General features: G+C 40.3%; 1 protein-coding gene across 1 annotated transcript; it reads left to right on the forward strand.

Moving 5' to 3' along the window:
• The first annotated feature begins 86 nt into the window (after window positions 1-86).
• Window positions 87-17,622, forward strand: FAM98A (family with sequence similarity 98 member A). The gene is made up of 8 exons (XM_072140834.1): window positions 87-299; window positions 1,172-1,320; window positions 2,761-2,895; window positions 3,924-4,105; window positions 8,112-8,192; window positions 9,347-9,463; window positions 11,706-11,873; window positions 13,433-17,622. Exons 1-8 carry the CDS (start codon window positions 247-249, stop codon window positions 14,369-14,371), a joined length of 1,824 nt encoding a protein of 607 aa, XP_071996935.1. The 5' UTR covers window positions 87-246; the 3' UTR covers window positions 14,372-17,622.
• Window positions 17,623-23,770: the final 6,148 nt, after the last annotated feature.

A 23,770-nucleotide genomic window follows, 5' to 3' on the forward strand; every position in this document is an offset into this window, starting at 1 on the left:
CTCCTTCAGCAACACACGCACTACTCTGACTGCCGGCTCCGCCCTCTCATGTGACCGATCACATGCTCGTGACATCATCAAAGGTCCTTTACCCACTATGCTGTAGTGGAGGCATGGTGATGACATCATGTAAGGTCCTTTAGCCCTGTAGGGTCCAGGCTGCCACATCTCCTGTTCGTGCCGGCTGTCGCTTGTGCCTTCCCGGAGCCGCTGTCGTCATCGTGCAGCGCTAGTTCTGCTGACACCATGGACTGTGACACCATGGAGAACGACATCCTGGAGGCGCTGGAAGATCTAGGGTATGGTTGCCATGCAGTGCAGAGAGAAGCATATATGGGTGTCCTGTGTGCTGTCACCTGTCCTCTTCCCATGTACTGTGATCATTGATACTGATTTGTATAAGTGCAGAACACCCTGATCACACCCTGCCCTGGGCTATCGCCATCACAGCTGTCACCCTGTGCCGGGGCTGTCTGTCATCTGACACTGCACCAGGACTGGGAGGCAGTTACTTAGAACCTAATACAGGGAGCGAAATCACCCAGTAGGGTAATAATTTAAGGAAAAATCTGGCAATCCATTTGGTATATTTGATCAAGGTAGAATTTTATTTATGATAGCATTAGTAATCCAAAATAGTGTTACGTTTCGATCCACAATGGATCTTCCTCAGACACAGATTGCGAAGAGAAAAAAGAAAACACAGGAGAGTCAGCGGTATCTGATGCTATTGGACAGAGTGCGGTACCTAACTGCTAGAGAAACCTCCTCCTCCTGCAATAAATGATGGGATGTGTATGGTCAGGTACCCAAAAACTATTTCTAAACTACAAACCCGTTACTGTAACCCTATTGTAGCTGCGCAGTGGCGGAGTGGACTGGCACAAGGGGTTGCTGCTCCCTCATCTGGTCACTTGCAATAGCCAGCTGCCTGCCGAATATATCTGAAGGGTAGGGGAGGACATCAAATGTGATAAGAAATCCTCATTAAAACTTAAAAGTATAGTCCATTGAGCTTCATTGAGGTCATGTTTACCAACAAATGCAAAGACCCCAATGCGAGCCATCATATGTAGTGTTATAATTTATTTATGCTGATCAGTATACTTCCTGTGTGTCCAATGCCTCCCATAATGGACCTAAACAGTTATTAACCAAATATCTTCCACAGGTATAAGGGATCCTTGATGGATGAAGGAGCATTGATCCAAGCTGCCGCCCAAGGAGCACTTTCCCCAGAATATACTAAGCTCTGTGCATGGATTGTAACAGAGCTAAGGTTGTTCTGCAAGTTGGAAGAAAATGTTGAAGCAACTAATAGTAAGTGAAGAATGTTCAATATCTATTTCTAGCTTACATATCATGGCTCCTTTGCTAAGTGTGGATGCTAATAGAGCACTAAGAGCTAATGCTCCCGAGAAGGTCTCTTAATAAATTGGGCACATTCCCTTTAAACAGAAACTCAACTAGATATCAAAGATTTCAGCTATAATTTTCACCAGGGCTGCTTCTGACCACCATGGTTGGTCCATAAATCATGGCTCATGCAATGTCCTGTTTAACCCTTACAGGACTCAGCCCTTTTTCGTTTTTTAATTTTTATATAGGTTTTATTAGGTTTTTGTAGAGTTTTTTTTATATCAATTTGGGACATTTAGGTTGGGACACGGCGATACCCAACATGTTTATTTTTACGTTTATTTATTTTTATATGTGTACTAGGGAAAGGGGGGTGATTTAAACTTTTTTTAATCAAATAGTCTTTATTCAAGTACTGTATATTACAATAGTACTTTACTACTGTAATTTACAGGCTATTGGAGATAATTATACATGGTAGGCCTACGAATCGTTATGAGACGTAGGCTTCCATGGCAACTGATTGCCACCATCCATTGATGTCATGGACTGGCAATCCACGATGGCGGCGCCTATAAGCAGCAATATTAGGTGCAGTGATCGGGTTTGACCCCAGCATTTAACAGGTTGACTGCCGTGATCAGTGCCAACAATGACTGTGGCAGGAACAGGCAGGTGTCCGCTGTATTGTACTGCGGACACCCTCTAACGGGCTGAGCTCCATCCACCCTTGCAGCATCAAGACGTAATAGTATGTCCTGGTGCCCGAAGGGGTTATTGGACTGACCACAGTGCAAAACAGCTGCACTGAACTGTAATCGTGAAATGTATTCATATCTCTATGACCAACTGTGGTCTGTATATGAAACAAGGAACTGCAAGGTTTGTGATTAAGGGACTGGCTACAGTTGTCTGTTTTAGCCCTAAAGTAGGGTTATCGTCAGCAATCCCTGTTCTCATTGTTCTATTTTGTAATAAAATACTGATACTAATAGAAAATCTATATATTTGCATATATGGAGAGGCATCTTCCGTTATGTTTTTGTTATAGTTCAGGAAGTTATGTACTATGACAGAAGAAAGAAGGTGTCCTTCTATACATTAAGGTCAACGGTGACTTAAGACCTTCTGTTTAATTTCAGGATCTAGTTTACATTGCATTGTATAGACCTACAGGCTGCTCAAAAAGATATGACACCTCTTTTTAAGCAAAGGGTCAGTGATTTAAATGCATCTTTTTCTGTGATTTTTATTTCCTGGGTGTCATTATAAGCCTCCAAGCAATGGTAGAAATGATATTTAAATAACATATTAGTACCTCCTTTTTGAAGGCATTAAGTCACTGAACATGCAGTTCCAGTTTCCTCCCCTTGTTATTCATGTGTGTGATTAATTTTACAGGCCCGGCTGAAGCAGAAGGATTCCAACTTGAAATGAGTGGTCTTCTAACAGAGATGAACTGTCCATATGTATCTTTAACATCTGGAGACGTCACCAAACGTCTTCTAGATAAAACAAACTGTCTACTCCTACTAAGTAAGTGCTAAAGTTGTATAGTAAATACCGTATTTTCCGGGCCATTAGGCGCACCGGAATATAAGGCGCATTAGTCCGATGCGCCTTATATATGTAATAATTCCATAAATAAGGCGCATCGGACTATAAGGCGCGGGTCGGGGGCGTGGCAGAGGTCCGGGGGCAGAGCGGAGACCCGACGGGACGCGACGCGGGGAAGGTGAGGGGGAGGTGGAGGAGGGCAGCGGACCATACTTACATAGGTCCCCGCTACCGGAGACAGCAGATCTCCAGCGGGAACTGCAGACCACGCGGCAGAAGTTGTTCGTGCCGCGTGGTCTGCAGTTCCCGCTGGAGATCTGCTGTCTCCGGTCTCCGGTAGGGGGGACCTATGTAAGTATGGTCCACTGCCCTGCGCCATACATAGGGCGCACCGGACTATAAGGCGCACTTTGGATTTCTAAGGAAATCCAAGGCTTTTAAGTGCGCCTTATAGTCCGGAAAATACGGTAAGATATTACAAATCGGTCCAAACCTATAATGTAACAGTGGGGATCTAAATCGAGCCAACCCCCTCTTAAACTTTCATAATGCATACACCATAACAATATCCTGTTGCATAAAGTTTCATGGTCTCATTGCTCTTACGGTACTTTTACAACAGTGAGAATTTATCACTATTTTCGGCTTATTGAGTCCTTTTTTCCATTCAATTTATTGTATGCCTGGGTTTGCGCGAAATTTGTGACTTTCACTCTTAAAAAGCTGTAAATACTGAGCACAAATTGGACTTTTTGCATGAAAAGCAGATTTGATTGCAAATGTTCCGAACCTCCCGTAAATTAGCGATTTCTGCTTTTATTAAGATGCCAAACCCAATCAGTGTTGTATAAAAACCCAACCGTGACAAAAAATCAACATAAAAAACAGCCCAACGCTGGTTCTAGTTCACCTTCAATATTCCATGTGTGGTCACATTATTAACCATGCATCTCTTGACACATCCCATATAGTCTAGATTATGATGTATGTGTCCTCCCTCTCCACAGCATATTTGATATCAGAACTTGAAGCTGCAAGAATGTTGTGTGTAAATATACCTGCAAAAAAAGAGCAAGATGGCGGCAGTGAGGTGTTCAAGGAGCTCAAGACTATATGTATGACTTTGGGAATGTCCAAACCCCCAGCCAATATAACTATGTTCCAGTTTTTTAGTGGAATTGAGAAAAAAGTAAGTATTGCTTAACTATGAATGGTGATAGCTTTCACTAGGCAAATGTTGCGTGGAAATAAGTTTTTACAGTTTTTACACATCTTTACAGTTGTGTAGACCTCATCACTTCTGTAGTTCTCCCCAAATACTAAAATCATCTGTATTTAAAGGAAGGGGGTTTTTTTTGCCCTTTGTCTAACTTATCCCTACTTATAACAAATAGCCATTCTGGTCGAGTGGAGTCAGGAGAGCAATAGTTTAAGAAAAAGTAGAAACTAGGGCTAGGTTACACGGTACTCGTCCATCTTACACCTGTGTATTGAGCAATCGCTTGTGTCAGCAATGTGCAGAGAAGGAAGGAACGGTGTCTGTCACTCAGTTACAGTGATATTTTATCAAAATATAATAATCATGTTACAGCAAGTATTACACTCATTGAAAAGGGGTAAGAGACTCTCTGAGACTGCGGACATTAAAAACCGTATCTGGGGAAGAGTGTTAGGAGCCCCACACTCTCTGGAACTTATCTGGGCAGCTGCAGTGTTTGTAAACTAGATTCTCATTGGGTAAAGTCAATTTAACCAGTTTCTCTCACTGGTAGACAGTGGGAGAGCGATCAGCCATCCAGTGTATAGCAATAGCCTTACGGCCTAAAACAGAGTTTCCTTCAGCAAAATAGTTTCACAATAGGAGCAGTCATCCTCCCTATGTCTAACTTTGGAGACCGCACGTGGCATTTTTAAAATGTTTTGCAGCTTATTCTTAACTCCTCCCCAACTGCAAGTCTGCAGTCATGTCTTTTGGCAATGCTGCAGTTTCACTTGCTTCCGCGATGATCAGTACCGGGTCATTGGCTGTCAAGGGAGACCCCAGGGAGAAGGCAGTGAAGGGAGAAGCACTATGTAATAAACTGCAGGGCCGACTCTATAGACCTGATTGCAGGGTCTGCAAAGGTCAGACCCATTCAGCTCTGATCAGATATCAGCCCCCCACAAGGGGTCAACTATGTAACTGAGGCTGTTGTAGATTATAGCCCCAGTTACAGCTAATTTGAAATGAAAAAAAAGGGAAAAAGTCTTTTATGAAAAAGTAAAAAAAAACACACACAATATCAATAAATATTAACCCCTTAATGACTGCCCTATCTGCTTCTTACGGCGGTCAATAAGGCTACATCTTCTGAAGCGACGTGCGTTTCGGTCCCAGGCGAAGGCTCATTCTGAGCCGAAACAAACATCGGGGACGCTGTCTTCCTGGACAGTGGAGTACATGGCCTTTTTTACTTAGGTAAGAACTGGCATTTATTTTAAAGCAACGATTCATTGGCTGTTTGGAACTTCTGGATAAGTGAGAAGGTGTGGACAGGGCTGCATTATCTTTTTGAGGTCTTCCTGCTGGACCATTCATTCTTCCTCTACAGAGAGACCCTGGAGAGAAGCTACAATGAGAGTCTGAATTTGCCTTCTTTCTTTCAACTTTATTGGTGGCCTCAGGCAGCCAATACGATTGAAAGATGTGGTAGAACAGGCAGCAATAAGTTACTGCTTAAAATGCCATGTTGGCACTTCACAGTAAATAAGTGGATTTTGGTTGTAGCTTGGGCACTCGGTCTCTAAAAGGTTTGCCATCACTGCTTTAGATGGTACCTAACAGGTTTCATGTGACCCCATTGCCCAGTTCCTCATGTATCTTTACTCTTTATATGCTTGGTCTCCACATTGATCGTGTTAAGAATGCTATTTCCTCTGTTTCACCTTATATTACTGTACTGTATCCTGTGGACACCTTTACCATGGTGCCACTACTGTTTTATAGTTTGTAACTAACAATTTTTTTCTGTCCATATTGTACCAATAAAGATGTATTTATTTTGTACTACAAGTGTCTCATAGGTATAGTCTTGTCCTCCCTCCCTCCCCCTGTTTTGTGGGGAACCCTTGGTTCATATAAAAAACCTCACCATAGTCGTCCCATTTACTAGAAACCATACATATTGTATATCAAATCGATGGTCACATACTAGGGAATTCATTTATAATGGTTATATTAAAGTAAAAAGTATTTGTAACATTGACCACAAAAAAACGAAAAAAAATTGTCCTATAACAATTTACATTTTTAACTAGCCCTATGTGTCACAAAGAAAAATTATTATTTTTACGGTATTTAATTTAGTTATGACCCTTACACAAATACAAACAAAAATGTGCTATTTGTGTGTGTGTGGGGGGGGGGGGGTTCTCGTCTGGGCATTCACATTGTTTAATTAATCTGCCATATATAATCATTTCTTTTACTAGATATTATTAAAAAAAATAAAATTGCTGTGTGAAGATAATTTCTCATAAATGTAGTGATATGGTCCCTTAGAAACAAGACTGTGTGCTTGGATACGGCCACCTCTGCTGGAGGGATTGCACAAAGAAACAAAAGGTTTTTGGATATGAAATGTCCGGGAGTTACTGCATGTCCTCCAGCCGTCCTGTGGTGATGATCCTTGAAGCCAGGAGGTCAGGCAGGGCTCAAAAGCATGTGTCCACTGCTGCCAAAGTGTGACATGGTCGTATCCGAGGAAGCCATCTTGTTTTTAAGAGACAACATGGCTACATTTATAAGAAATTATCTTCACGCAGGAACATTTTTTTTTATTTTTTTTTTTGTTAACATCCAATTGATGAAATGTTTACATGGCAAATGAATGTAATTAAATGTGAATGCCCAGATGGGTATACCCTTTTAAGTAATTTACCAATATATATCCATTAAATGATCTGTTCTGCTTTCTTGATATGTAAAGCGAAGCCTCCTGGCTGTTACCTTGCCAGCCAAACATTCCTGACAATAAAATGTTTGCTGATGTGATCCCTGACCATGAGAAATCGCCCTGCCAGGATATTCTAATGTTCATGAATATCGCGGTTGGGCAATTGCTCATGGACATATAGAGATCACATGACCCTACATTTGCGGTCATTTTATGGACAGGAATCTCTGGGTGATGATGTAAAAGACTTCAGTTCACATATCAAGAAACTATAACTGATTAAATGAGCCATTCACAGTTTCACGGTAAAGAATAGATGGTAAAACATGAGGTCAAGTGGCCAAACCCTTTAACATTTACCCCCTTGTTTATAATTTCAAGTTGCTATTGACAGTGAATTGAGGATAGAGAGCTGATACATGTGTGAACACTGTTTGTTTTCCAAAGAATATAATTGTTCCCTTAATAACTGTAATTGGCAATATATACAATTTATGTGATTCATTATTTCATCCACTTGTCCATAGCCATGATGGAATGTCTGCATAGAAAGTTGTTGCACTTAGTTGGTCACTAAGGGGTTTAAATTGCTATTGTCAGAATTTGGGTGCAGGTTATAGCTGTATTACAAACCGGGCCAGACCTGGCACAGAGTTAATCTGCGTCCATGATCATGGATGTATAAAGGGCCTGTCGTGCACTTGGCGCATGAATAAGGCAAGGTTCACATACGCCAAGCGCATAGGTCGGGAAAGTACCCGGGGTATACACTTAGCATATCCACAAATAGTAGCAGACAGAGGCATATATATGTTGCCTCCGTCTGACCAATATTTATCCCTTGGGCCAAAAAATGCAGGATGTAAAAGCGCAGCAAGCTACATGTTTTCATCGTGCAGCCTCCGCCAGAGCAAGGTACACCCTCAGCAGAGACAATAGATCGCCGGTGATGTCACTGTCCATATTAGGTCAGTGACAACACTGGGGGACACCCCGTTCATCAGAAGCAGCCAATTGTTTGCATTCGGGGGGGGGGGGGGGGTTCCGGACGATGCATCTGTGCCATTCAGTGTACATACACATCACAATCCTCCTGACGTGTCATTACAACTTATGACAAAAAAACTGAGCTCACATCCAGCTGAGATTGACCTTGAGCATTTCTATCATAATTTGGAGTCTTTGTAAGTAATTCTTTTATTATGCCAGAATAACTAGAGCTCAAATATAGTGTTTTTTTTCTACATGTTTTTTCCCTAGTTAAAAGAAACCTTAGCAAAAGTGCCACCTAGTCATATAGGAAAGCCTCTCCTAAGCAAGACACTGGGCCCATCCCACTGGGTAAGTAGTATACTTCTTTATATGTACACTTTGTATATTGCTGCAGTTTGCTCAGATGATGCCCAAAGTTCCCCATTTGTAAATGTAGTTGTAGTTGCTGGATACGTGGCGTCTTAAATGTCTAGATACTTGAGGCATCCAAACAACATATCTTATGTGGAGCTTAGGCCCCATTCACACGGCAGTCGCGAGGACTTATATTGGCCGGATATACGCCCCGATAGATGGCAATGACAATCAAGGCATCCTTTCTTACCCCATGTGTATTGCATTATATGGCAGAAGCAATTAGTTCCCTAGTGAGGGGGGCTAAAAAGAGCGTAAAGGTCCTTTGCTCCGGATACTTTAACTTGAATATCGACTTAGATGTTGTACAGCATTATGTAAACCATAAACCTAGTTCGATATACGAATCAACAAACATTGCATGCACTACCCGCTGTATTATATTGTGTTTGAAAGATTTTTAAGAAAAATTTACAGTTAAAAAAAAAAAGAGCTTAAGGATATAAATACAAAAAAAAAACTAAATGTTTAAATTGCCCCCCTATTACAATAAGTAAAGAAAACAAACCATAAACATGTTAGGTATAGCAGTGCCCCCAGAGTCCCAATCTATTAAAATATCAAAATGTGTATACTAGGGTGCACTGTGTAACTGAACAGTACACAAAAGCACAAGGTTTTAGTAGATTTAAAAAAAAAAATAATAAAACCTCATACAGTTCTATACATGGAAAAATACAATGAAAGCGTGGGGGCATGAAATTGGGTAATTTACCAATATATATCTATTAAAATTAATACTATTTGCGTCTTTGCTGGGCGATTGTTCATGGACAGATAAATAAAGTGGCGCCGGAATTTTTATATATGTTTATTGGTAAATTAACTGATATCGTAAAACTGATATCTTTCTTTTTGGTCTCTGTGATACATCAGTTTTGTCTCGGTGTCTTGCAAAAAAAACTCAGAAGGTTTAACATTGCTTCGCAAACATCGGACCTGGTTTTTCAGATCAGTGAAAATACAAGCCAATGTGAAAACAACTATAGAATTCAATGGCATCTGTGGAAATCACAGAACCGCGGACATGAAAAACAACACCAATGTGATTATACAGATTTATACAGAATTTCTTCTTTTATTTCTAGGAAAAAATTGAAGCAATCAATCAAGCCATAACCAACGAATATGACGTCCGGAGGAAAATGTTAATCAAACGTCTGGATGTGACTGTTCAGTCTTTTGGCTGGTCAGATAGGGCAAAGGTAAAATTGATAGAAACGGAGGAACATTTATCAAAGGATAGATTTAAGACTTGTGTTTTTTGTGTCTTTTTATTTTTAAATAAGTCTTCTCCTTGTTTGAGATTAAAGTTTACAGGGACATCTGGGTCTTGGTAGATTTGCAGTGGTCTGATACTCCTTCCATTACAATATGATCGCTTGCACAGTGCTCCTTGAGATGTGTAAAGTTTGTTTAATCTTTTTGTATCCAAATCCGGCTTTAAACTTCTCCACAACAGTATCACGGACCTGCCTGGTGTGTTTCTTGGTCTTCATGATGCTCTCTGCGCTTTAACCATAACCCTGAGACTATCACAGAGCAGGTGTATCTATGGGGAGACTCTATTACACACAGGTGGATTATATTTATCATCACAAGTCATTAACCCCTTAAGGACGCAGGGTTTTTCCGCTCATTTCTCGCTCTGCAACTTCAAAAATCCATAACTTTTTCATTTTTACGTGTACAGACCTGTGTGAGGGCTTATTTTGTGCGTAACAAATTTTACTTTCCCGTAATGTTATTTATTTTAACATGCCGTGTACTGCGAAGCTGAAAGAAAATTCCAAATGTGGAAAAACTGGAAAAAAAAAACGTACGTGCGTCATGTTCTTGTGGGCTCAGTTTTTTCGACTTTGAATGTGCACTCAAAATAACACCTCAGCTTTATTCTTTAGTTCGGTGCGATCGCGGTGATACCAAATTTATATAGGTTTTATCGTGTTTTAATTCAAAAATCAAACGAATGTGTACAAAAAAGAAAATTTTGCCATCTTCTGACGCTTATAACTTTTTCATACTTTGGCGCACAGAGATGTGTGAGGGGTAATTTTTTGCGAAATGAGGCAACATTTTCATTGCTACCATTTTGAGGTCTGTGCGACATTTTGATAATTTCTTATTTCATTTTCTATGTGATGTAAAAAGGTGTAAAAGTCGCATTTCGGACATTTGGCCGCCATTTCCCGCCTCGGAGGTCACCGCCGGCCGTAACCGTTTTTATATTTTGATAGATTGGGCATTTTGGGACGCGGCGATACCTAATATGTTTGTGATTTTTACTGTTTATTATGTTTTATATCCGTTCAAGGGAAAGGGGAGTGATTTGAATTTTTAATATTTTATTTTTTTTATTTTTTAACTTTTTTTTTTTCTTTCACTACTTTTTAGAGCATCTAGGGTACATTAACCCTAGATGGTCAGATCGCTCCTACCATATACTGCAATACTTCTGTATCGCAATATATGGCATTTTTGCAGCACATTCAATACAATGAGCCACTGGCTCATTGTAACGAATCTGCAGATGCCAGATAGTCCCGGGTCAAACAAAGACCCGAGGCTACCATGGCAACCGATCGCCGGCCCCCGATGACGTTCGGGGGCGCGGTGATCGTAATAAAGATGGCGTTGAAAGGGTTAATAGCCGTGATCGGTGCAAGCACCGACCGCGGTTATTAGCGGTGGGGGTTTGCTGCAATATGCAACAACCCCCACCTTTGTATGAAGAGGACTCAGCCCGTGAGCCCTCTTCATACACTCCTTATACCTCTGCGCTGTAGAGCTACGGCGCAGAGCGTTAAGGGGTTAAGGACAACATTGGTTCATTCAGAGATCCTCACTAAACTTCTGGAGTGAATTTGCTGCACTGAAAGTAAAGGGCCCAAAATAATATTGCACGCCCCACTTTTCAGTTTATTATTTTTTTACAAAAGTCTAAAATATCCAATAAATTTCGTACAACTTCACAATTGTATCCCACTTGTTGGTTCTTCACCAAAAATTACAATTTTATATCTTTATGTTTGAAGCCTGAAATGTGGCAAAGTTCAAGGGGGTGGAATACTTTCACAAGGTACTGTATAGGATTTGCCTATCCTATTCACTACATGAGGACGCATCAGCTGACCTCAGGAATCAGACCCACTGATCAGATTGTTATCCCCTATCATGTGATGCTTTTGCTGATGCTGTTCTTTAATTCTGCTCAAATGAGGGCATCTCGCCCCACTGCCCCTTTTAAGATAAATACTGTATGTTCTTAGGGAGTGATACATTGTTGGATTCCTCTGGTAACGCCTTATCTCTAAGAACAAAAGGAACAGGTAGTTAAAATCTGAAAAATCCAGTACAGCTAGTCCCGCCAAAACGATTAATTGGCTTAAGTCTGAATGTAGTCTACACAATTCCGTTTAATAATGTCTGTGCTTTCATTCCCAACAGAGTCAGTCAGAGAAGCTGGCAAAGGTGTACCAGCCTAAGCGTGCGGCCTTCTCAATGAAGAGCTCCATTTCTGTCTCAAACCTGTTGGCTGCTCGGCATGATTTATCAAAAATCTTGAGAACTAGTAGCGGTTCAATCCGGGAGAAAACTGCTTGTGCCATTAACAAGGTAGGTAACGTGAAAAAGGTCAGTGTTTGTACAGTGCGGCTATCAACAGAATATGTGTTGGCTTTCAATTCTAATTTTAAAGTTAAAAAAATGGAATTGTTTTATAAAGCTATTGGGATGATTACAGGAAATCTAGAAAAAGGATGCAGCGCTTTTACACCAAACATACCTGTACATTGGCATGTGCCCACTGAAAGAGGACTCTTTCTTCATTTAACAGGCAATGGTTTAGTTTGAGAAAAAAAAGTGACTTTTAAAAAACTGCAAATATGCCTCTGGCTCCTGTGAACGTCATAGCGGCCTCTTCTGGCTCCGCCGGCTGCAAATTATGTCACAGGCCCTTGGCGGCTGTTGAGGGTAGGGTGGAGGTGGGCATGAGCACAGGAAAGCTGCATACCTAATTAACAGCCGACCGATCCAGATCGGGCTTCTGTGCCGTACACACAAGCAACTGAGGCGCCTTTGCATATTTTTAAGTGTCTGTTCTCTAAATGAAGAATGGACCCTTTTTCAGTGAGCATACACTGAAGTGTGCTTATGTAAAAAAAAACATTGCATCCTTTCCTTCCATTCAAGTAACATAATTTGATCTGTAATTAAAAATGTATAAGCCGAGGCCCCTAATTTTACCACAAAAACCTGGGAAAACCTATTGACTCAAGTATAAGCGGAGGGTGGGAAATGCATTGGTCACAGCTTCCCCATTATATTCCCCATGCCGGACCGTGCCCCATAGTATGTAGCCAGCACCTGCCCCCCAGTATATAGCCTGCCAGCCCATATCCCCCATTATATAGCCATTTTTTGTACTGAAAAACTAGGCTTATACTCGAGTATATATAGTAATGCTGGAGATGGGACTCTATTCATCATAGTGATCTGTGATGTAAGGGATGTAAAAGCAGGGTAACTTTTCAGCGCATCTGCTTGCAGTTCTTTTCCTGTATACAGTTTCCAGATCAAGGAACAGAACAGGGGTTGGTATTAAGCCCCCCATTGAAATGTTACTGATCATGGGGCCCAGAAACCACTTCCCAAGCTGCTCATGCAATGGGAAATTAATATAGAACTTTAGTTAAATGTGTTTCAGTTGATTTTCTATGACGTATTTATTCTTCTTTTTTTACATATGTTGTCTGCCCTACTCAGGCTTTTAATAATGCATAAAAATTTGAAAGTTAAAGGGTCTTTGAGAAGGCTGCTGACATCCCAAAGACTGGCTTTTAAAGTGTGAATTGAATTTTCTATCAAATAATGACTTTCCCAGCATAAACTTAGGATTTTAATTAACATCTTTTAACTAAGTCGTCTTACTGCTGTGAATTGGTTTCCTGTTTTTGCACAGTTGTTATCTGGAAGTTTAGTGCATGGATTCCTGTATATTTTCCAGAGCTATATATGCTATAGGTATACAGATTTGACATCCCCATGCATGGGCCTCTCATTCAAATCTATGGGAGCCTAAAAAGTAACCGATTCTTTAAAAAAATGTTGATACTAAATGGAATGATGAAGTGAAGGAAAGTATTATATTACAAATAATCTGTCTGTATTTGCAGGTTTTAATGGGTAGAGTTCCTGACAGAGGTGGCCGACCAAATGAAATAGAGCCTCCTCCACCTGAAATGCCTCCTTGGCAGAAGAGACAAGATGGTCCCACCCAAGGTGGTAGAGGTGGAGGACGAGGTGGTTATGAACAGTCTTACAGTGGTCGAGGAGGCTATGAGCATGGCGGAGGTCGAGGAGGCTATGAGCATGGCGGTGGTCGAGGGGGCTATGAGCATGGCGGTGGTCGAGGGGGCTATGAGCATGGCGGTGGTCGAGGCGGCTATGAACATGGCGGTGGTCGAGGCGGCTATGAACATGGCGGTGGTCGAGGCGGCTATGAACATGGCGGTGGTCGAGGCGGCTATGAACATGGCAGTGGTCGAGGAGGCTATGAACATGGCGGTGGTCGAGGAGGCTATGAGCATGGTGGTGGCCGCGGTGGAGGTCGAGGAGGCTATGATCAAGGTGGTAACAGAGGAGGTCGAGGAAACAAAGTTCAAGGAGGCTGGACAGATGGTGGCAGCAGCAATACTGGTGGACACTATCAAGATACTGGCTATAGAGATTCTGGATTTCAAACAGGGGGCTACCAGGGTGGCGGTGGTGGATACCAAGGTGGTTATCAAGGTAACAGTGGTGGTTACCAAGGAGGAGGAGGATATGGTGGTTACCAAGGTTCTTCCTACTCTGGAGGTGGATATCAGGGTGGAGGCTATCAACAAGACAACCGATATCAAGATGGTGGGCATCAGAATGACAGAGGTGGTGGCCGCGGAGGGGGAAGAGGTGGGCGCGGTGGCCGTGGTGGAAGAGGTGGACATGGTGGTGGTTGGGGTGGTCGGGGAGCACAGAGTTATAACCAAGGGGGTCAATTTGAGCAGCACTTTCAACATGGAGGTTATCAATATAATCAGTCTGGTTTTGGACAAGGAAGGCATTATACCAGTTGAGATTATTCCCGCTATGATCATAGTAGAGCTCAGGTAATAAGAGTGACACACTGATCAGAAAAGTTTGGCTCATTTTTTTTTTTTTTCTTTTCCCTCTCATTTATGCCAGCTGAAACATGGCCAAATGCATGTGTGAGTCAAATAATAAAATATTGTTCCTGAAAACTTTTTTTTTTCCTCTTTTTCGTAGTATTCTGTTTAAACTTGAAACTTTCATGCAATACAGTAGACTGTCAATTTATTATCATCTTTCACTATCGAACAAACTGTAGTAAGTCCAGTAATACTCACATTGACTGAGAATATAACTAAAAATGGCAAATATGTTACATCAAAAGGTTAAGCTTACTTTCTGCATATTGAACATTTTGCATGTATAACCAGATCTTTTGAAGGGTTATATATGAACTACATTTCTCTAAAGCAGCTGCTGCAGTACAAAATAAGCAACTACTAAAAATTTTAGACTTCCAAAATCTGATTTCTGCTGCATAAGGTGGGAACTGACAACATCAAGGAAGTTACATGTGTTGAGTTGCTTCTTTTATTGATGTCTAAGTTTACATTTTTCATATTCTTCTTTTTCATCTTTTCTTTTAACCTTTTCTTTTTGTTTATTAATAATAATAATTTTGATAATTCTTATTAATAATAATTAAACAGCCTCCCAGCAATCGGACTTCTACTGATCAGATTTTTATCTCCTATCCTGTGGATGGGGTTAGAAATCAAACTTGGGGCAACCCCTTCCAGACATATTTATTCCCTCCCATTGAAGTAACTGAGTTTTCTTGTTATTGTAATTTAAAAATCTCAGATTGTAAATTCCTAGAACAGGTTTCCCAGGTAAATCTGACCATACACAACATTCCACACAACATTTTTTTTCTTCATCTCAAGATATAATAATCTCTTTTGTAAAGAAAGTTTTTTTTTTTTTTCTGGTCCGTGCACATTTACCCTTATAGTAACTTCATAGAAAAAATATTTTGTACTGCAATGAGAAAAAATGTCTTGGAAGGTTAATACTTAGAGGGAACCATCATCAGAAATGTCATGTTTTACCTAAAGAGAGGTCACAATAGCCTGTAGCATGTTCATTTCATAAATGCCTTTGTCAGCAGTGTGTGGTGAGTTCTGGGGATGGGAAAGTTCCAACGGCAGAAGTCATTGTCTTGACCTCCTCTACTACTCACCCAAGAAGCAGGGTAGAGGCTAAGGGAGAGCCAAGATTGAGGAGAAGACGACAACTTGTGTAGTTTGAACTTTCTCGCCCCCAGTACTCTGCATACACTGCTAGCAGGGAGCCAGGTAATGTAAAATAATTAAAAAGCACTGGATGTATTCATATTGCTGACAAAGGCATTTTATGAGCATGCCACAGTCTATTGGAACCCGCCTTCAGGTAAAAATTACCTCCCTAATGACAAGTTCCCTTTAAGTGAGACCTCCAGCACAAAAATGTATCAAGGGCCATGCACTGGATGCAGTTTATAGACCAACCACAGTGCAGATGTTAAAAAATAAGAACTTGTACTTTCCTCTGTCCTTGCTCCTGTTTTTCAGCAATGGCGCCCGTCACTGCCAGCTTCTGTTTGTATACATAGACTGGATGTGATGCACATCTACAGCTTCAATTTGTATTCGAAGGACAGTGGTGACATGTGTCTACAACTATTCTGAGGCCTGCGTAGACACGCATACACAACTGTACACCACCTACTACATAAGTTTCAGGGCATCAGGAGAGTGGCTGTACACGTGCGTCACCGACAATCTCTGCACAAACAGAAGCCAACAGTGGCGGCCAGTGCCACTGTACAACAGAAGTGGGGACAGTGGTGATTATATGTTATGTTATTTTTAAAGCCCACCCCAAGTACATATAAAAAAAGTTCCTATTTCCAGACAACCCCTTTAATTTCACTTATATGATAACTACCATGTATACCAATCCATGGGCTCTACTCACAATTCTCCGGTAATATGTGTGTATGATAGGATTATTCAGGAGCAGCTGCCAATTAAGAGTTATCTTTACAATTGCATATGTGTTTGCAATATATATACAGATCAGTTGTTTTCAGACAAACAACAAATAAAAAACCTCCATTCTTTAGGTAGTGGTCAGACCAGGGTACTGCGGATCATATCTTATTTAAATGTATGGGAGCTAAGCTACAGTGACTCTGGTCAGCCACCCTACTCCCCTCGGAGCTGACCAATTCCTATTTCATTCTCTATTTATTAACTGCTGAGGACAGCTTAGTATTGTAGGAGAAAAAACACCCCCAATTTTATATTGATGAGCTATCCTTAAGATGTCATTAATATTTTTATCCTTAAAGGACATTACCACCAGGATGAAGGACGGTAAACCAAGCACACTGACATACTGGCAGAATCTACTTTTCTTTTAGCTTATTATCCCCTATTTTTTTACAAAAAAGCTTTGAAATTCTGCAAATGAGTCTGAAGGGCTCTGGACTCTAAAGGTGTACAATTGCATAATTTTAAAGGTCTTTTTTTCTTAAAATCAAGGGCATAGGAAAGCTTAGAAAAGAGTGGATCATGCCAGAGCTGGCACTGGTTTACAATCCTTCATCCTGGTGGTTGATGTCCTTTAAATCTCTTTAAATGTTTTACTATGTTTTCATTGACAGCATTGTTGTTGGTTTCTTTTCTGATGGGTTAAACTTTATTACATGAGCTCTACTGCAGGCAGCAGGGAGGTCCAGAAGGTCTCTAAAACACATGTGTTTAGCCATAGGGGGAAATGCTGTTTCAGCATGGTATATCGTAAGTGCTGTTATCAAACATTACAAATTTCACTAGCGCAGCAATGCAGTGTCTTCTATTTCAGTTCATGTTATGTCATATTCAATAGACCTCTTACTTTGTAGCTTGGGCACACTCTCATCCCACCTAGTCCTCATGAGTGTATTACAGATTTTTATGATTTTTTTGATGTTTGGACGGTTGGTTCGAAATAAAGTACTCCTTTTTATTTATTCTTTTCCCTAAAAGAAATGCACTACAACTTGGGCATAGGAGTTCATGCCTGATTTCTCTATAAATGCTGCAGGAAACAAAGCCTGTGCGGGTTTGTTAATCTTAATGAAGCCTTTAGCAAGGCCCACATAATGCTTGTTGCTGGATTTTCTTTCTAAGTAAATCTGTGAAAGAAGCCTTTTCAGAGATTGTTGATTGAATGAAAGGTGAGCAATAAAGTTCCTGAATGGTTGCTGTAACTTTCTTTTTCCACTTATTTAAGTGTAAAATATTTAACATGCGAATCTAAGTACAATATTGGCCAAGCTCATAGCTGTAATAGTATAAGATAATTTGCCAGGAAGGAGTTGATAATAGTAGTTATAAGTAACCTATGTACTGCTAAAAAGTGTCGTGAACCAGTTACCTCAATCGTGAGCTTCCAGCACAAGACGTTAACCGTTATACTGGATCCGGTTCCATGGATGATTGCTTTGCATCCCGTGTGTCATCAGCAGATGATAACAGTTACTGACACACACTAAGCAGGAATGGGACCTGCTTATAGAAGTTAATGAGGAAGTTGCTAAATATAAAAAATACGGCTAGAATACAGCCTCATTTTTACTTCATGTGGCTATCCTTACACCGCCCACAAAAAGTTACAATAATTACATCTTGACGACATCTCGTGCTTTTCGCAAGTCGGCTAATTGTCTTCTGAGGCATGAGATCCCACTCTACTAGAAGAGCAGCCCTCAGGTCTCAGGGCAGTTCTAGGTACAATTACAAGCTTAAACATAGATACAGCTGATCCCATAGGTTTTTAATGGGATTCTGGTCTGGAGAAAGTGCAGGCCACTCCATTTGAGGTGACCGTATCTCCAGCAGCCATTCCATATGGTTGGGACCTCAATTGGCCGGTGCATTGTCATCAATATAAAATTAGGATGGTGTATTTTATGCGGAAGTGTTATTCAAGTAGAATGGTCTTGTCACTGTACCAGTCACAAAGGGCAGTGCAGTTTTGACTAGACACAGCTTCTCACATTGTAACACCACCAGCAGCCGCCAGTTCCATAGTACTCTCCTTGAGGTTTCCAACATAGTTGGTGGTCTTTACCCTCAGCATGAATCAATTTTTATCAGGCACCTGCTTTGAGGTTCGCTGGTCCCTTGTTTAGTGTAGATGCTCCCCAGCCAATCCAGGACAATGTGGTGTGGTTTGGGTTCGAACCCTTACAGGTATTCTAGCATGCAGACCAGACTCATGTAAGCAAAATTTACAGAACAAACCCCTATTGGTAAAGTTGCTGTTACACTGCTAGTTAAATAGCAGCAAGTTGTGCAAAAAGTAATGGAACAGTGGACATTTGGACATACATTCAAAAGTTTAGAGAAGGTCTTATCAAGTTCACCTGTAAAGGTTAGAGTGCATTTTACCCAAAAGCTAAATATCCCTAAGGCCTCAAGCACATGAAGTATGAACGGCTTCATTCATTTCATTGGCCGTATTGTGCACCATACCATACAAATATACAGCATGTCCTATTTTCTCATAGAAGTCTATGGGAATGTATAAAATACGGGTTGCATTCGTGCTGCATACGGTTATGCAGCGTATGCTCCCGTGTATATGTGAAGATCCAGAACCAGTGGGAGGTGCATTCTGTCAGCCAGCCAATAGTCAACCATCCATCATTTCCCAGTCAACTGTATTTGGTATGGATACAGTGCCATACGGGTGAAAAACTCTCTGTATTTACAGCCAAAATACTGCTGTATATACAGAACAGGAAATAACATACGGGAGTGTGCATGAGGCCTACCTTTTTATTAGTAGTATATGTGTAATCTGCTTGTATTGTGTAACCGTAAAAGTTGAAACTAGACTAATCTGTTAAGTAAAACAAGTATTCTGTACAGTCCAACATATTTTCCACCATTTCCATTTTCCCTGCATTTGATCCCATCAGGTTCTGAATTGTGAAGGGGATGTGTATGAAATGTGGCCATAGTCAATTGAATCAAACTGGAAGCACTTTTTGTTTGAAATAATATTAATAATAATAATTATTATTATTAATATAGCGCACACAGATTACACAGCGCTGCTCAGAACTTGCCAAATCAGTCCTTGTCCCCATTGGGACTCAAAATCTAATCAACCTACCAGTTATGCAAAATATTAATTATTCAGCATGTACCCACTAAAAAGCGCTTTAGGCTTTGACTGCTTCCAGGGTACACCAATTTACTTATATAGGAGCTGGGCATCTCGGCACAGTGGGCAGCTGCTGCCAGCAGTACTCATTGAACCCGACAGACCTTTCCTGTGGAAGTCATTAGAAATAAAAATGCATTGGGGCCCTCAAGCTCCATAAAGTCTATGTTGAAATATACTTTCACCACAAGCAACTAATTTGTGATTAATTTCTGGGACTCGCGGTACTTGTTTTAACTAATTTAAAATATAAAGATTTAAAAAGAAGTAAATACAGAAAAGGCTTTGATAAACCTACCATAAGGCAGCTTATAAAAGCAGAACGATAAGTAACGTTTATAATATTGAAGTAACTGCATATTAGAGGCATGAAATACATTTTTTGAAATTCATATGTCAAATAAATATAAAGTTGACCACTATGAAGGTAGAAGGCATTTTTAATATTTATTCATTCTGATATTCTCTCCCAGGAGTCCACAGTTTTAGGAGGCTTTTATGTGTGAGCAGCTCTGAGGCTAATAGATTGGGACAGAAATGCACGTGGGAGCAAACTCCACATTGAACTAGTATTAAAAATAAAATCTTGCTAACAGCAATGTGGACTAAAGGAGCATGTACTAGAAAAGCAAAGCTGGCTTTATTAAAAGCCTCAACAATCCTTCCTTTTCCACAATTAGTTAATATTGTTTATCTCTTTTTTTCAATAAAAATAACATTTTGTGAAAAATTTGTGAAGGTGTATCAGGTATTCCGTCCACAGATGGCACATTTCATTATAAATAAAAAGACAAAGGCAATTTAAAAAAAAAATAAAAAAAATCAGCCTTATATTTTGCAGAATAAGTTGATATTTCCAATAGTTCTTGTTTTGCACACTCAGCATCTGCAATGAGATAGTTTGCTGCGTAACATCATTGATTTATAATTACCGCATATTGAGTGGAGATTTTACAAATCTCATCCACAGACTCCAAAAAAACATCATATATGGTACAGTTAGGGCCAGAAATATTTGGACAGTGACACAATTTTCGCGAGTTGGGCTCTGCATGCCACCACATTGGATTTGAAATGAAACCTCTACAACAGAATTCAAGTGCAGATTGTAACGTTTTATTTGAAGGTTTGAACAAAAATATCTGAAAATGTAGGAATTGTACACATTTCTTTACAAACACTCCACATTTTAGGAGCTCAAAAGTAATTGGACAAATAAACTTAACCCAAACAAAATATTTTTATTTTCAATATTTTGTTGCGAATCCTTCGGAGGCAATCACTGCCTTAAGTCTGGAGCCCATGGACATCACCAAACGCTGGTTTTCCTCCTTCTTAATGCTTTGCCAGGCCTTTACAGCCGCAGCCTTCAGGTCTTGCTTGTTTGTGGGTCTTTCCGTCTTAAGTCTGGATTTGAGCAGGTGAAATGCATGCTCAATTGGGTTAAGATCTGGTGATTGACTTGGCCATTGCAGAATGTTCCACTTTTTTGCACTCATGAACTCCTGGGTAGCTTTGGCTGTATGCTTGGGGTCATTGTCCATCTGTACTATGAAGCGCCGTCCGATCAACTTTGCAGCATTTGGCTGAATCTGGGCTGAAAGTATATCCCGGTACACTTCAGAATTCATCCGGCTACTCTTGTCTGCTGTTATGTCATCAATAAACACAAGTGACCCAGTGCCATTGAAAGCCATGCATGCCCATGCCATCACTTTGCCTGCACCATATTTTACAGAGGATGTGATATGCCTTAGATCATGTGCCGTTCCCTTTCTTCTCCAAACTTTTTTCTTCCCATCATTCTGGTACAGGTTGATCTTTGTCTCATCTGTCCATAGAATACTTTTCCAGAACTGACCTGGCTTCTTGAGGTGTTTTTCGGCAAATTTAACTCTGGCCTGTCTATTTTTGGAATTGATGAATGGTTTGCATCTAGATGTGAACCCTTTGTATTTACTTTCATGGAGTCTTCTCTTTACTGTTGACTTAGAGACAGATACACCTACTTCACTGAGAGTGTTCTGGACTTCAGTTGATGTTGTGAACGGGTTCTTCTTCACCAAAGAAAGTATGTGGCGATCATCCACCACTGTCGTCATCCGTGGACGCCCAGGCCTTTTTGAGTTCCCAAGCTCACCAGTCAATTCCTTTTTTCTCAGAATGTACCCGACTGTTGATTTTGCTACTCCAAGCATGTCTGCTATCTCTCTGATGGATTTTTTCTTTTTTTTCAGCCTCAGGATGTTCTGCTTCACCTCAATTGAGAGTTCCTTTGACCGCATGTTGTCTGGTCACAGCAACAGCTTCCAAATGCAAAACCACACACCTGGAATCAACCCCAGACCTTTTAACTACTTCATTGATTACAGGTTAACGAGGGAGACACCTTCAGATTTAATTGCAGCCCTTAGAGTCCATTGTCCAATTACTTTTGGTCCCTTGAAAAAGAGGAGGCTATGCATTACAGGGCTATGATTCCTAAACCCTTTCTCCGATTTGGAAACTCTCATATTGCAGCTGGGAGTGTGCACTTTCAGCCCATATTATATATATAATTGTGTTTCTGAACATGTTTTTGTAAACAACTAAAATAACAAAACTTGTGTCACTGTCCAAATATTATATAAATTATATAAATACTTTTATATATAAATTTATATACACACACACATATATGTATATATATACATATATGGTGTAACAAAAGGGTCAGGACGATGGAATCTTATGAATCTTATTATATCTTGTGAAATACACATCGAATAGAACTAAAAAGATACGTCAAATATTTTTGAAAAATCTGTCCACGCCAATTTTGGCCTCCTACCCCCAAACCCTGAGGGTGGGGCAACTTAAAAATCTTCAGAGGCGGAGACTTAAAGGGGTATTCTCATCTGGACACTCGCATTCAGTTTAGTTAATCTGCCATATATAAACATTTCTTCAATTAGATGTTATTAAAAAATATGTTCCTGTGTGTAGATAATTTCTCATAAATGTAGCCATGTTGTCCCTTAGAAACGAGATAGCTTCCTCGGATATGGCCACCTCTGATGGATTGAGTGCACAAAGAAACAAAAGGTTAGTGTATATAAAATGTCCGGGAGTTGCTACATGTCGCACAGCCACCCTATGGTAATGATTGCTGAATCCTGGTGGTCCGGCAGGACTTTATAGTGCAAGTCTGGCCACCGCTGCCAGAGTGTGACGTGGTCGTATCCGAGGAAGCTATCTGGTTTCTAAGGGACAACATGGCTACATTTATGAGAAATTATCTTCACACAAGAACATTTTTTTAATTAACATTCAATTGAAGAAATGTTTATATAAGGCAAATGAATTTAATTAAATGTAAATGCCCAGATGGGAATACTCCTTTAAGTTAAATGGTTAAGGACTTAGCCATTATACACCTTAACGACCAGGAGAAATTTTACAATTTCGCTATATGCTGTTTTAGGTGAAGATTTCCCAGCAGTTAATTGCCATATGTCTCTTATATTAATGCCATTTTTAGTTATTTTTTTTTCTGAAGTATGAAAAATGGACAAAAAGATGAAAAAAATTGGCAAATTTATCATTTTCTGTAGGCAGTATTCACAAATAGTATGGAATTCTGGCTAAATTAACCTAATCTTATATTCTGCTATTTTTCCCGTGCATGAGGATACCCCATGTGTATGTGTGAATTCCTGTATGGCCACGGTCAGTGCAAAAGGAGGCAGTTTGGACTTTTTTGTCCTATAAATCCCTTAACTAAATTTAGAGGCGCATACAGTGTTTTGGACAGTCTTGACCACAGGAGGATTGCATTCTCCCCATGCATAATTCAATTAATGGGAGACAAACTTTACACCGCCCCCCCCATACTTTTTCCCTTTGGCAAAATAAAAAGAAATTCTGGAAAAAAAGGAAAATCACATTTGGCTATTTCAAAATGAATTACTAATAATTCAGAATGGTGTGGTACTTCTGAAAGCAAGGATGAATGAACAGGTCAGGCTGTGAGGGACATGAGGCACAGAAGTTACAGGAATCTCTGTAATCTGTAATCTCAGTTTTTACTGCAGACACGACAACTTTTCTGAGGGTAGTTACAGGTTTCTGTTGCTGGAATGGGACTGATAAAATGCCTTTCAGTTAATCTTTTGACATTTTCACACTCAGGGCTTTGTCTGGTG

This window comes from Engystomops pustulosus, chromosome 3 (genome assembly GCF_040894005.1).
Source record: "Engystomops pustulosus chromosome 3, aEngPut4.maternal, whole genome shotgun sequence".
Classification (NCBI taxonomy): domain Eukaryota; kingdom Metazoa; phylum Chordata; class Amphibia; order Anura; family Leptodactylidae; genus Engystomops; species Engystomops pustulosus.

Excerpts from the sequence above, each read along its gene's own strand:
- FAM98A (XM_072140834.1), top strand. The coding sequence starts at position 247 with ATGGACTGTGACACCATGGAGAACGACATCCTGGAGGCGCTGGAAGAT. Across the intron at positions 300-1,171 it reads GAGGCGCTGGAAGATCTAGG|GTATAAGGGATCCTTGATGG; the intron begins GTATGGTTGCCA and ends TATCTTCCACAG. Across the intron at positions 11,874-13,432 it reads CTGCTTGTGCCATTAACAAG|GTTTTAATGGGTAGAGTTCC; the intron begins GTAGGTAACGTG and ends CTGTATTTGCAG.